Raw genomic sequence first — 14,156 nt, 5'->3', positions numbered from 1 at the left:
TAGATAAACAGACTTGTACAAAAATATTTATACCCACACTTTTTGTGGTGGCAAAAAACTGGAAAACGAGAGTATGCCCTTCAATTGGGGAATGGCTGAACAAATTGTGGTATATGCTGGTGATGGAATACTACTGTGCTCAAAGGAATAATAAACTGGAGGAATTCCATGTTAACTGGAAAGACCTCCAGTAATTGATGGAGAGTGAAAGGAGCAAAGCCAGAAGAACATTGTACACAGAGACCAATACACTGTGGTAAAATAGAATGTAATGGACTTCTGTACTGGCAGCAATGCAATGACCCAGTACAATTCTGAGGGATTTATGAAAAAGAAGGCTACCCACATTCAGAGGAAGAACTACAGGAGAGGAAACACAGAAGAAAAGCAACTCCTCGAACACATGGGTTGATGCGGACATGGTTGGGGATGTAGACTCAAAACTACCACACCAATGCAACTATCAATAATATGCAAATAATTCTTGATTGATATTAAATCCAGTGAAAATGCACTTTGTTTATGGGGGTGTGTGAATGGTGGGTGAAGGGAAAAATAAAAACATGAATCATATAACCATGGAAAATCTTTCTAAAAAATAAAATATTAAAAAAAAGAAGTTCTATGAGGCTGGAGATAAAAAAGATATGTATCCCATACATTGAGAACATCACATGAAAGGGTATTGATGAAGGAGATGCAGTTATAATGTAGAGCATTTGAATGGGAGTACATCAAATATATCTGGAAAGGTTGGAGCCATCTCTGTCTCTGTCTCTGAGTGTCTCTTTCTCCTTCTCTGTTTCTCTCTCTCTCTCCATATGTATATTTATCTTTATACAAGTATTTACTCCTCTCACTTTCTGCCTTCTCAATTGGAAAATGAAAGAAAAAAGCCCTACATTATAGTTAACCTCTTCTAGCAAAACAAATTTCTAAGTTGGTCAAGTCTAATATGTAGGAAGGAGATGAGTGGCATTCTTAATTATCATTCTTTCATTTATTCATTTCATTGCTTTATAAGCAGAGTTCTAAAGTACTTCTAAATACCATAAATTAAAGTTAATAATTTATATCATTAGAAAAATGCCTCTGCTTTTTATTTCCTACGAAAGTGTCAATGTTGTCATTTCTTATTGTTCAATGTTATATTAAATTCATATAATTTTTTAGCTATTCCCAAACTGATAGGCATTGCATTTGATTCCAGTTCTTTGTGACAACAAAAAAAGTTATCATAAATATTTTCATATGTGTTGTTCATTTTCCTCCTTTTTTGGAATTTCTGGGCTTATAGAACATAATGTTAGTGCTGGGTCAAAGGGTAAGTAAAAGGGTAATTGTAGCTTGGAGATTTTTTTACAGGGGATATCTGGTATCAAATTGCTTTCTAGATAGGCTGAAACAATCAATAATTCCTTCAATATGACATCAATATATGTGTTTTACTTTAGCCACTCCAATTTTTGTCTTGTTCTCCATTTATCATCTTTCATAATTTCATGAATGTATGAAGTGATCTTCAGATTTGGTCAATTTGCATTTCTCTAATTATTAGTAATTTGGAGCATTTTTCATACATAAGTGAAGAGTTTGTATTCTTTTGAAAATTGTCTTTCCATATCTTCTCGTCATCCATGAAGTGATGAATGCCTTTTCATCTTATACATTAAAATAAGTTCAATATATATCATGGACAAGTATGCTTTATCTGAGATATTTAGTATAAATATCTCCTTGTCAAGATAGCTATTTTCCTTCTAATTTTGACTAATTTCAGTACAAACTTTTAAATTTCTCACATTCAAAATTATCTATTGTACCATTTATGGCTTTCTTTATTCCATGTTTTGTCATAAAGTTTTCCCTTAGTATATATTTGATAGCTTGTTTTATGATACTCTAATTTACTTTTGGTGTGACCTATATATGTTGTGGTGCAGAAGGTGCAAATCAACCCTGCAAAGCCTGACTGCAGAATTTCTGACAGTTGAAAAGGGTTTAGAACCCTGACTAGAGGCAGTTGATCTGGAGACTTGATGAGAGTAGGAGGGTCAACTGAGCTCTATGTTTGGACTCAAACCTGGCCTTGATTCTGCAGCTTTTCTCTTAAGATTTGTAGCTTAGCTAATTCCTCTGGATCTCCGTGACCTTCCCTATCCCAGTCATCATTTCCCTTTCTGAATTTCCTGTGGGTTTTTGGAAGAAGGGTAGATCTGGGTGGTAGCATTCAAACTTTGTAGGCTTAGTTTCCCTGTAGTGAAAGTAGGGCTTACCCTTGATACAAATTATCTCCTGAATCATTGTATGCAACTTTCCTAACCTTAAAGGCAACAAAACCTCCCTAGACTGAGTGAGGCAGGTCCTTCTCAGTCTCTCATTCCTGTGTCCCTCCCCCACCTGAAGCTTCTCCTTAGGCAGTTGTTAGAGATACCTTGTATCCCTCTGTCCTTTACAATCAATCCTGAACCTCAATAAACCCTATTGTTTACTTAATCAAACCTTTGGATAAATCATTGGTTGTTTGATAAAAGAGGGAGAAGGGAGAAGGGAATAGTTTCTTCTCTCTGGATCCCGAGGGGAGTTGGAGGCGTCCATCTTAGAGGAAGTGGTAATCCCTATACTTCCTCTTGACTCTTCCTTTGTGAACCTGAGAAACTGACTAGAAACCCCTCTAGTCAGTTTCAAGCCATTTCTGGCTGGCCCTAATCTTTGTCTGTAGAAGTGCCCTTCCTACCTGGAGGGCTCAGACTGTTTCCCTTCGGTGTCTCTGTCTCAAACCTGTGTACCCAGTCTGTGTCTACCTGCTGTAGCTGCCTGCCTAATTATCTCATTCTCTCCCTCTGCTACTCTTTATACTTCAGTGTTTTATATTCCCTAAACTCAGTCATTCCCTTACTCCTCCTACCACCTCAATTTACTACCTCCATCATTGTATCCTACCCCCCACCTTTCCTACCTACTGACTTAGGGACCAACAAATCCCATCCACTTGCCTTATCCCCTATTATCACCCTACCTTATCTCTCTACCTGTTTATTCCCTTATTACAATACACACACACACACACACACACACACACACACACACACACACACACATATATATATATATTTATAGATAGAGAAAGGTAGATGGATAGATAGAGAGATAGAGATACACAAATATAGATAAATAAGGATATATATATACATATACATATATATAAGTTTATTTTGGAACACAACACAAGATGTGAATTTATACCTAGTTACTGCTAGAATGCTTTTAAGCAAAGGAGCTAGGATTTTATCAATGAATAACTTATCCAGCAAAATAATATAATCCTTTGGGGACAAAAATTGATAATGAAATCGAGGTATTTAAAGCAATCCTGCTGAAAAGACTAGAGCTCGTTGGCAGCTAGGTGCCTCAGTGAATAGAGATCCATGATTAGAGGTTGCAAATCCTGGGTTGAAATCTGGCCTCAGAAACTTCCTGGCTGTGTGACCCAGGTCAAGTTATTTAACTTCTATTGCCTAACCCTAACCACTCTTTCCCTTGGAAGCAATACACAGTATTGATTCTGAAATAGAAGGCAAGGGACAAATATTTAATATATACACAAATATTTGTTTATACACACACATATGTATAAAGATTAGAGCTGAATGGAAAATTTCAATAGAAGCATAAAAAGGTAAACATGAAAGAGAAATAATAAGAGACATATGGCTAAACTGTTCATATTCCTAGGTGGTAAAATGATACTGTTATCAAGATGTAAATAGGGTAATCTGAGTGGGTCTACGAAGACAATTTGGGTGTGAGGAAGGATAAAAGGGGATATTAGGTGATTATAAGGTGATTGGAGGAGGAATAAAGGTATGGGAAGGTATATAGGAGATAAAGGAAATGGGGTATGTAGGAGAGGGCAACTCAAACAGGTTTATTCTCAGAGACTTGAGACAGAGGATACAGGGAGGAAATTAGGGCCAGTAAGAAATGTTTAGGTTTGGCTGGAGGGTTTCTCTTGTTAGTTTCAAAGTCTCTTGAGGGAGGAATCAAGAGGGCCCCTCCTTGCCAGTCAAACTGATGGCTGGAGGAAGTCTTGGGTAGGTACTTCCTGCCAAGATGGATGCCCCTAGATCCCCTCAAGGAAATAGAAGAAAATTGATTCCTTCCCCTTGAGCCCTTGTCTTAATTTTTGACACAATGATTCACCAGAGAATTTGAATAGGTAACAAGGGGATTTATTAATACCAGTGTCAGTCAGAAGGGGGGAGGGGTTCATGATTTTCTAACTGCTGCTAGGGAGAGGGGTGAGGGTGGGGGATGGGTTGCAGAGAGGTTTAGACAGAGAGAGTCTGGCTCTCCCAGTCAGGAAGATTTGACTGCCTTTTAAGTAAAGTCTTTATCAAATCATTAAAACTAGGGGTAATTTATTTGAGGATACTCGAGTAGCCTATAGAAGCTAAACCCTCAATGTCTAAACACCAAGCCCTCCCTTCCACCAGGACCCAAAGGAAATTCAGGGAAGGAGAGGGATGGAGATGGGAGATCAGGGAGAGGTCCAGAGAAATGAGATAGGTCCAAACATCCCTAAAACAAAATAAGCCCAGACCAAGGCCGAAGCAGTTAGGCCAAAGCCAACAGGTTAAGCCAAAGCAAAAGTTTCCAGCCATAGCGAAAGCCAGAAGGCAAAAAAAAACAAAAAACCTCTTCAGTTGGAACTTCACCTCTATTTATAGTTTCAAGTTCCAACTGACTTTCTGAATATTCTAAGATCTTTAACTGACTTTTTGTGACCATTAGAAATTACAGAAGCAAAAAGTTTCTGTTAGCCACCTTGCATTACAATACTAATCATTCACAATAACTTTATCATTATTAGAACATTTAAAAAGAATGTACATAGAGGACATGTATGAGATTTGGATAAGATAGGATGATCTAAAAAGTATAAGGGGTGAGAAAGTGGAAGAGAGAGAATGAATGGGGGATATTTATCTTAGAAAAAAGAGGCACAAAATGAAGAGCTTTTCTAGTGGAAGGGAAAATAGGGTGTGTTGCAGACAACACTTGGACTTCAATATGATCTAAATTTGTTGAAAGAGGGAATAACATAGACATTGACTTGGACAGAGAAATCTGTCTAATCAAACAAAGAAGTAGGAGGTGAAGTGGATAAGACAAGTAGGGAGGTGATAGACAGGAGGGAAGATTAATAGAGGCTGTAGTCAGACTTTTATGTGGGGTGATGATTTATATTAGAAGGGGGAGTTACTTTCTTAGAATTACCTAAACCAAGGAATCAAAAATCTAGTAGAAAGGAAAAAGTTCCAAAAAGTTTTTGTAGCTGCCAAGTTACATTGCATTTCCTCATCCTCTATGTCTCACAATCTTTGGTTTCTTTCTAAGCTCAGGTAAGGAACAATCTCTTATAAAAAACTTCCCAAGTCTCCTCTCTCAATTATCTTTTATTATAATTTGTGTGCTTACAGTATTCATCTCATTCTTTCTCCTGAAATATTCTTTAACAGATAAGATGTTCATCCTAATGTTTGTATCCTCACTGCATAGGATGGTACTTTGCTAAATTGTTGTTGAATAGAAAAATATTGAACTTTCAATCTATTAAAAAAACTGAATAGCCTTTATTTGAAATATGAGATAAATATGTGAAATAGAACTTAGTCATATTTCTTCAGCATTGTCATTTTAAAGTTGATTTTTTAACCTAAGTATATAATTTTAAATCCTTTACTATTAAATTTAATCTGAATGCATTTAGTAACTGATGGTCAATTAAGTCCAGCATTTATAAGATTCCAGAATGTTTTGAATGATAACACATGTATAACCCAGATAATATTGTTTACCATATCCTGGAGCAGGAAAGTAATGGGGGAAAGAGACAGTTTCCATCTTATAATTTCAGAAAGACTATGTTGAAAATTCTTACTAAATACAATGGGGAAATAAAATACCTTAAAAAATAAATGTGACGTCAGTGTCCTAAAATAAGTCATTAATAAAAATGGTCCTAAGCAGAGGTTTAGGGAAAGTAACTGAAGTATTTAACAAGAACTTTCTCTTCAAGCTAAAATCAATCCATTAATAATTAGCCTCTTGTCTGGGCATTCAGTCAGTTGCAAACACAGCTAACTGAACTATCATGTAGCTAAAACTCTCCAACTTGTCCCCAGTATAGCAAGAGAGATATTGTCCAGTGGAAAACTCTAGGTAAGTTGTACTTTCAGCATTCCTGTGATTTGCCAGTGTAGTAACTCTTTTATAAAAATAAATTACATTAAGCTTAATGATCTTTTTTTGAGCTATTTTCTTTTGTGGTTATTGCTTCTCATTCTAGATATTCCATTATTTCTCTCTCATGACACATTTTTATTTTTATTTTTGCAGGAATGAGATTTTCTTCACTTTTACCTGTTCACTCCATACCTTTCTTTTAAAAAAATAGCTCATTTCCTTTTGTTGTGAGCCTTTCCTACTCTCTATGATATTCTGAAGAACAAGAACAATCACCAAAATATCAATAACAGAAAATATTGGCTTTTTTAGATACAATGAACACTTGAATTTTAAATGCAAATAAAATGGTTTCAGACACATAGACATAATTCTCTTCTCTAGAAGGCTATTAATCCTTCCAGTTATTACAGGATAGACACTATGGCATTTAATCCCTGAGCCATAAGGAGAAATGATGACTCCAGGAATTTAATTAACTCAACATTTTCTTGTGGTGAAGGTCTTATTGATACATCTTGACTTTTATTAATTACTGCATGCTTTAGCTTTCACAATTTAAAATGTGAAAAATTAAAGTAAAAAGCAAATTGAATGAATGATGGACAAACTGTGTGAATATCCATAAATCAAACTATTTATTATAAAATAGAAAGTAATCAAATTGTATAACATTAGGCTGAGCATTTGCCAAGGTTGTCATTTCCAAATAGTTGTAAGAGATGGCTGACACGTTTATTCTTCATTATTTCTATAGCTGAATTCCACAGTAAATAAAGCAAGCAAAAGTAAAAGTTAGTAAATGAATAGAAGTATTCAGCTTGAACAAACAAATGATTTATATAGAAGAATATTGCTGTTCAAACACTTTGATTTTGTTTTAAAAACATACAGAGGTTTAGGGGAAATATGACAGAATTATTTGTTAGAGACAGATATATTTAGCTTGGTGACAAACCCTCAACTATAGGGGAGGTTTCAATCAGTTGGAGAATGACTGAACAAATTGTGCTATTTAATGTAATGGAATACTATTGTGCCATAAGAAATGTAGAGCTGGAGGGTTTCAGAAAACCCTGGAAAGTCTTCCATGAATTGATGCAGAGTAAAGTGAGCAGAATCAGGAGAACACTGTGTCCAGTGGCAGCAATACTGTATGATGAACAACTGTGAATAAATTAGCTTTTAATCAGCAATTCAATGAGGCAAAACAATCCCAAAGGACTCATGGTGAAAAATGCTATCCACCTCTAGAAGAAGATCAGATGGAGTGTGAATATATATCAAGGCTTACCATTTTCCACTATGTTTTTTTTTATAGTTTTTCATTGTCCTTTTCCACAACATATGAACATGGAAATATATTTTGTTTGATAGCACATGTATAACCAATATCAAATTGCTTATGAACATTTCAGGTAGGAGCAAAGGAAGGGAGGGACAGCATTCATTACTCAGCATTCTAGAAAATGAATGCCTAAAATGTTTTTTACATGAGACTGGAAAAAGTGTTACTGAAGGAAAAAATGAATTGGGTAGGTTTCTCATCATTACATCCTGATGATCACATAAAAATATTACAGTAATGCATACCTTTGAATCTTACAGAATTACACTGGATTAGAAAGAATGTCACCGAATAGGAGCAAAACTCATGTCATAAAAGCTCAGGATTAGCATAAAAGTCACCACCATAGAAAGATTATCTTAATTACATATGGGATAATTGATTTTTCCTTCCACACATGCTGCTCTGAATGGAGGTGATCTCTCAGCCCTATGATATCCCCAAATACAATCAAATTCAGCAACTTGTCCTGTTCTTAAATAAATTTTTTCAGTGTGTTTCCATCGAAGTCGTATATTATTTCTCTTCATTATTTCTTCAGATACTGTGCATGGCTCTGAAAGATTAAAAGAATACTTATTATAATTAATAATAAGTGTGCATGACTTTACATTTTTCCAAGTAATTGGAAACACAAAATACATTTCCATTGTAAAAATGTAAGCCAATTTTTTCTTGTTTTTCTACCAACCATGCTGGGTAATAAGGCTCTAAAACATGATGACCCTTGATAGAGAAGTAAATTCTTGTCCCAGCAGCTAAAGGAAGATATCCTTGTATCCCATAGCAATCCAGGAGGTACAATATCTCTGCCTGTCAGTCCATTCCCAAACTAGAGTCTGAGGAAAAGACTTGTCCTAGGAGAGGGTAAGGGATCAGGATTGTGCGCTATTTAGTTATGCTGCTCATTGGTAGCCTTGAAAGATACAGAGAATTCTGGAAGAGGGTTGCATTAAAGAGGAAAATAAGAACTTCCGTTTTATATATAGTGAAATTGGCATTTTATGAGACATTCATAATAAAATATTAAATAGGTAGCTAATAAACCTCATTTGTAAAATGACAGAATTGCAATATATACCAAATTTCCCTATCTTCCCATGAGAACATCATGAGAAACATAATCAGACCCCATGGTGAAACACAAGAATGCTTTTTTATATGAGGTACTATGATCCAAAAGTAATGGTAATTTTGGGGGCAGCTGGGTAGCTCAGTGGATTGAGAGCCAGGCCTAGAGACGGGAGGTCCTAGGTTCAAATCTGGCCTCAGCCACTTCCCAGCTGTGTGACCCTGGGCAAGTCACTTGACCCCCATTGCCTACCCTTACCACTCTTCTGCCTTGGAACCAATACACAGTATTGACTCTAAGACGGAAGGTAAGGGTTTAAAAAAAAAAAAAAAAGTAATGGTAATTTTGTCTATGTTGTTATCTTTGAATGTGTTCTCATAGTGATCACTACTTTCTCTTCTAAGGGCTAACAAATGATCACATAAAATATTCTAGAATTTTTCCAGAAATGGAAATTTGCTAAGTTATAATTTTCAGAATTTGCTTTTGCATTCATTAATAAAAAACCCTTACCTTCCATCTTAGAATCAATAGTGTGTATTCATCCCAAGGCAGAAGAGTGGAAGGGCTAGGCAATGGGATTGAGTGACTTGTCCTGTATCTCACCACTTGAAAGTGTCTGAAGACAGATTTGAACACAGGATCTCTCATCTCTAGGCTGACTCCCAATCTCATGAGTCACTAATGCATCCCCTTTTACATCATTTTTGACTATTGGGATGGATGATATTTCTATGATGAGTTATCATTTCCAGCACTTTTTTTTTGCCCTTACCCCTGAAAATTCCTTTTTCTAAGTTAAGACACTATTATGGCAGTCTATATTTGTGGCAGCCTAAATCATGGATCAATAAAGGATGACAATGGGTTTTATTTTAAGAGGGATCACATACTTTTGATCTATTTTTCATACATGAGGGAAAAAAGAGAAATGTCTCATTGGCTTTTGGTATTCCTTCCTTAACACAAATATGATCAGATTAGGTAAATGTTGTTGATGAGACTCCTAGTTAAAGGATTTCAAACCTCCTGGGATCACTTGATTTCTACCAGGATCACTTCCAGAAAAGGCCATCATAGAAGAGGCACTTGATTTCCTACTGCAAATAAATATTTTGCTAGCTTTGAATTTTTTTCTATGATGTCAAGAAGTCACTCTTGCGAAATCTCTTCTCATGTATCCTATAAGCATGTTATGGAGATATCGATGGGCATTTATTCTGACAAAGAAGTCATCGAAACTATAGGAGCAACCAAGAAATAGTGTATAGAGTGAAAGAAAGAAAAAGTAACCCATAACTATGTGATATGTCACCTTCGGGGAATGAATGAAAAAATTAAGTCAAGAATAGTAGAAGGGAAGGGAGGGAAACTGTATTGCCCTAAAAGAGCAAAGGCAGAACACAGTTTCCCTATAATGAGAGTGGCAAACTGTGGAGGAAATAAGAAAAATGGAGTCATCATAAGGAATGATTTTAGGAATTAGATCTGGTTTGAGTGATCTGCTATCCATACAAGGCCTCAAGTTCATTTCTGGAAAAAAAATAGCAGCTAGGTGTTTTGGTCCTCCTTGATTTTTGTGGAAAATGTTGTCTCATTATTAATAGTCACATGTTTTATTTGATCTTCACAAAATACCGTTTCATAAACAGTAACCTTTTTCTAAGATAGAAATGAGAAAATGAGGGCTCAGCAAAGTTGTGTGATCATCAGGAAGATAGACACAAAAGTAGGAAGTTTTGGTGCCAGGACTTGATCTTACATTAATATAGATGCCAAATGTAGTATATTTTCCCTTAATTCATCGTTTGTAAACAACATTTTGAAATGACTTCATCTTATGAAGAAATGAAATTAATGTCAGGCTTATTATTAGTTCCCTCAACCTAAAAAAACATAAAATGGAACAAGATAAAAATAGGAACTCAATGTGAATAAAAATAACATTACAGGACTGTGATTCCCCTAATAATATCTCTCTTTCTTTAACTGTCATAATATTTTAGATGAAAAGGAAGTTTTATTTTGCAAAGTTCTCTCTGAATTATATATCTGAAAAGTAATTAATTCTAAATAACATCAAAGGAACAGTTCTTATGGTCAATCAAGGAGTTTTATTTTAATTACTATAAAACCTTTGAATTTTAGAAAGATTGCTTAATCATCAACCCTAGGAGATTCTTGAATATATTTAATAGTAATTGCACCTCACTAAAATTAGTAGTATACTATTATTAGAAAAGTAAACAATAGAACCATAGAAGAATTAGTAGAATTACATTATTATGGTGCTACTGCTATCAAATCATATTGGTAGGTATTAGTTGAGGTTGATCAATATGGTAATTCCATCTTCAGTCTTGACTGATAATAAGATATGTCTTGTGAACCTAGTTATAGAATTGTTACTACCTCTTTGGTTCCACTTCATCATTCTAGCAAGTAGAAATTCTTAAATTAAAAGTTCATTTAATTGATCCTTTCTTTTCTGTTTAGACATGTTTTCAGTGATATGAATTTTTCTGTAACAGTATTTTTAAATAGATCTTACAACTTTTACTATGTAGTCCTTCCCTAATTTTTTCTTTGGCCCACTAATAATTAAGCTCTCATTACTTAATCTTTATTTTGGTCTGTGTTGTGCTAATATTTCTTTTGTAAAATACTATTTTATCACAATATGCTCTATAAAGGATTTGCTTATTATTTTTGCTCCAGTATATTATCAGTGTTTTGCTAAGGTAATGAAGGATATTGAGTAAAATGCAATTTATTTAGAAATTGTCATAGGTATGGCAAATATAATTTTTCATAACAATCTAGTAAGTGGCATATTTCCTTATGATATAAAATATGTTGTATGGATTTTTCCAGGTCTTAGAGGAATATTGATATTTCCTACTATTATGATGTTAACTTTAATATGATTTTACAATTCCCCTAGTATTTTCTGTTAGGAATTTGGATGCTATTGTAAAACTAAGTGCATATGTGTATAATTTACTTGATGTTCATTAGACATGAACTTTTGGGGGTACTATCTACCAGTCTATTCTTTATGGTAACTTTGATAAGCCTTTACATGTGAGTATTTCCTCAGCTATTTTTTCTATTACTTCTGCTGTCTGTAATAATTATCCTGTAGTGCATTCTTTTTATTCTCCTCTTTCTGTTATTTCTCCTGTTCTGTTCAAGAGGGAAATTTTCTTGTCTAGTTCAGGGTTTGTAATGGGGAAAATTGTGCTTTAAATTACTTTTCATTCCACCACATTTCTGGGATCCTCTCACACTCAGAAAGTTCTTAAAAGATGCTTATTCTATCAAGTTAAACTGCTCCACATTCAAGACAGAAAAGTGTGGGAAGCTGTTCGATATATTAAAGCCTTTGGAGAAATAGGATCAAATTTAGGGCCTGTTATCTGGATTCCCTACGTGACCAATCCAGACTGAGGCAGTCTTTGTGTTTGGTTCTGGTCACCTGAGCCCCGAAAAGCTCTGGTACCAGCAGGTAGGTTAATCCAAAATCAACTTGATCCCTCCAAGAGGCTATTAGGAGTCATTTAGAGAAACAGAGTCTGTAATAGATATTTTATCTGGATCCCATTACAAAATCATCGGCAAGTAAAACTGTGTGTATGATTTTTCTGCACTGCATGTCAGAATGCAGACAGAATGGGCCATCTAAGATAAAAATCTGAGGCTCCTCTTTTGACTCAGTTTTGATCCCCACCTTTCTTAGAACTCCTATTGGAAAACTTTGAAGTGGCAGACCAGCATCTACTGAGTTAATGATTCCTCTCCTTGATAATTAAGAAGCTTGAACCCTAACAAACATTACTTAAGATAAGACTGCATACTTAGATAAGTATGGCGCTTTTAGTCTTGACTTTATTTGTCCAGGTGCCTATAATCCTGGAAGACAGAACTCAATAAGTGAGCATCTCCATAAAAATATTTCCTCTCCCAGAATTATCCCTATTAATTGATGGTTGAAATTTGGCCATTGTCTTGGTACTTATACCTTTACTCTTTAGACTTTAATGGGTTATGTATGATCTGTTACCCCTTCATAGCTGTGTTCTTTGTTTGAAATCAGTATATAATAAACTCCCAAGCCCACAGACTTTGGGACAGCATGGGCTAACCACTAGTCTAGTTGTTCTCATTTTCTTTCTCCTGCCTTACCCATTCTATGCCACCACGCCGCTCAGGACCCCAAAAAATCATATAGAGGCATGGCCCCCTATAGAAAAGGCCAGCATTTGCTTTATATAATGTTAGAAGAAACCAAGATCAAATTTAATTCCATAAGTATGGCAATGCTATCTGATTCTGAGAAGGTGCAGGTTAAGAATTCAAACTTTTTGCTGGTGGTCATGACTACTAACCTTTCTTTCCCCTTATTCATAAAGAAATATCCAGACTGTTTCCAATAATCTAATACATTTGTGGGCACTTCCTATAATGAAGCTGATCTTAATCCAGAAATATCTTCCCATTGTATGCAACAATGTCTTTTGTTAACACAAGTCACGTCTTACTAATTTTCTGGAGGTTGGGTGAGTATAGATTTGTTTTACTTTAGGAAATATTTTCATCAAAAGGTTATTTGGAATTATTTATATGTATTCAGCATTTTTAAAGCATAATTGAATGGGGAACATTTTCAAAATAGAAAAATTATAAAGTTCTTCATTTTAGGGCTTATGAATCAGTCAACTTTTCAATATCCAAAAGAACATAGCAAAGTGCGTTAAAATTGTCCCAAGTGTTGTACAAATTCTTCTATGTAAAAATTAAACCACACAGAAAAAATGGTGTAAGGAAGAATTAAATTGCTCTCATTATTTCCTAATATGGAAAATGAGGAAGATTTTTTCCTTGAATATTAAGGGAAAGAAATGTATTATTTTTTTCTTTTTAGTTACTGCTCCCAGCAACCAGGGCATGATCAAATCAGAATAAAGAGAATGAGAAATACATTTAATCACATAATAATAAAAGCAGTTCTTAAATTGAGGAATGTTGGGACTTACAATCTTGGAATCATTGATTATATGAAGCATAAACATCTATTAAGCACTCTTCTGACAATTATTAGTGAAGTAAGTTTTCTTTATTGCAATTTTAATCACCTATAATACAATCTGATAGGATTTTAATTATAATTGTCAACTGATTATTTCCTTCATTAATGGCATTTTCCTAATGAATGAGTACATACCTAGGCATGTTGGTGCATTTGTCCATATTCCATTTTTGCATATTACAAATTTGGAACCCTGGAGCACATAAAGATTTTGACATCTGTATTCCACTCTTGTCTCTGGAGCATATTTATGTAATGGGAAGGTTGTGATATCTCCATTACCAATAGGTGGAGGTGGTCCGCATGTTTTCAGTTCCTCTGAGGATGGAAGAAAACAATTTTATTTGTTGAAAGACTTAAATCACATAGATTGAATTAAAACATGAACTATGGATTTG

At 34.8% G+C, this 14,156-nt stretch overlaps 1 protein-coding gene across 1 annotated transcript in view; it reads right to left on the bottom strand.

Annotated features, from left to right (window-relative positions):
• Window positions 1-7,956: 7,956 nt before the first annotated feature.
• Window positions 7,957-14,156, bottom strand: part of LOC123245941 (complement factor H-like) — a 141,296-nt gene continuing 135,096 nt past the window's right edge. Inside the window, exons 13-14 of the mRNA XM_044674910.1 lie at window positions 13,894-14,076; window positions 7,957-8,153 (exon numbers count right to left, since the gene is read on the bottom strand). Coding sequence (XP_044530845.1) covers window positions 7,957-8,153; window positions 13,894-14,076 — 380 coding nt within the window. The remainder of the gene's footprint in view (window positions 8,154-13,893; window positions 14,077-14,156) is intronic.

This window comes from Gracilinanus agilis, chromosome 4 (genome assembly GCF_016433145.1).
Source record: "Gracilinanus agilis isolate LMUSP501 chromosome 4, AgileGrace, whole genome shotgun sequence".
Taxonomy (NCBI): domain Eukaryota; kingdom Metazoa; phylum Chordata; class Mammalia; order Didelphimorphia; family Didelphidae; genus Gracilinanus; species Gracilinanus agilis.
Note: the sequence above shows the minus strand (reverse complement) of the source record. Positions and strands in the feature narration are given on the sequence as shown.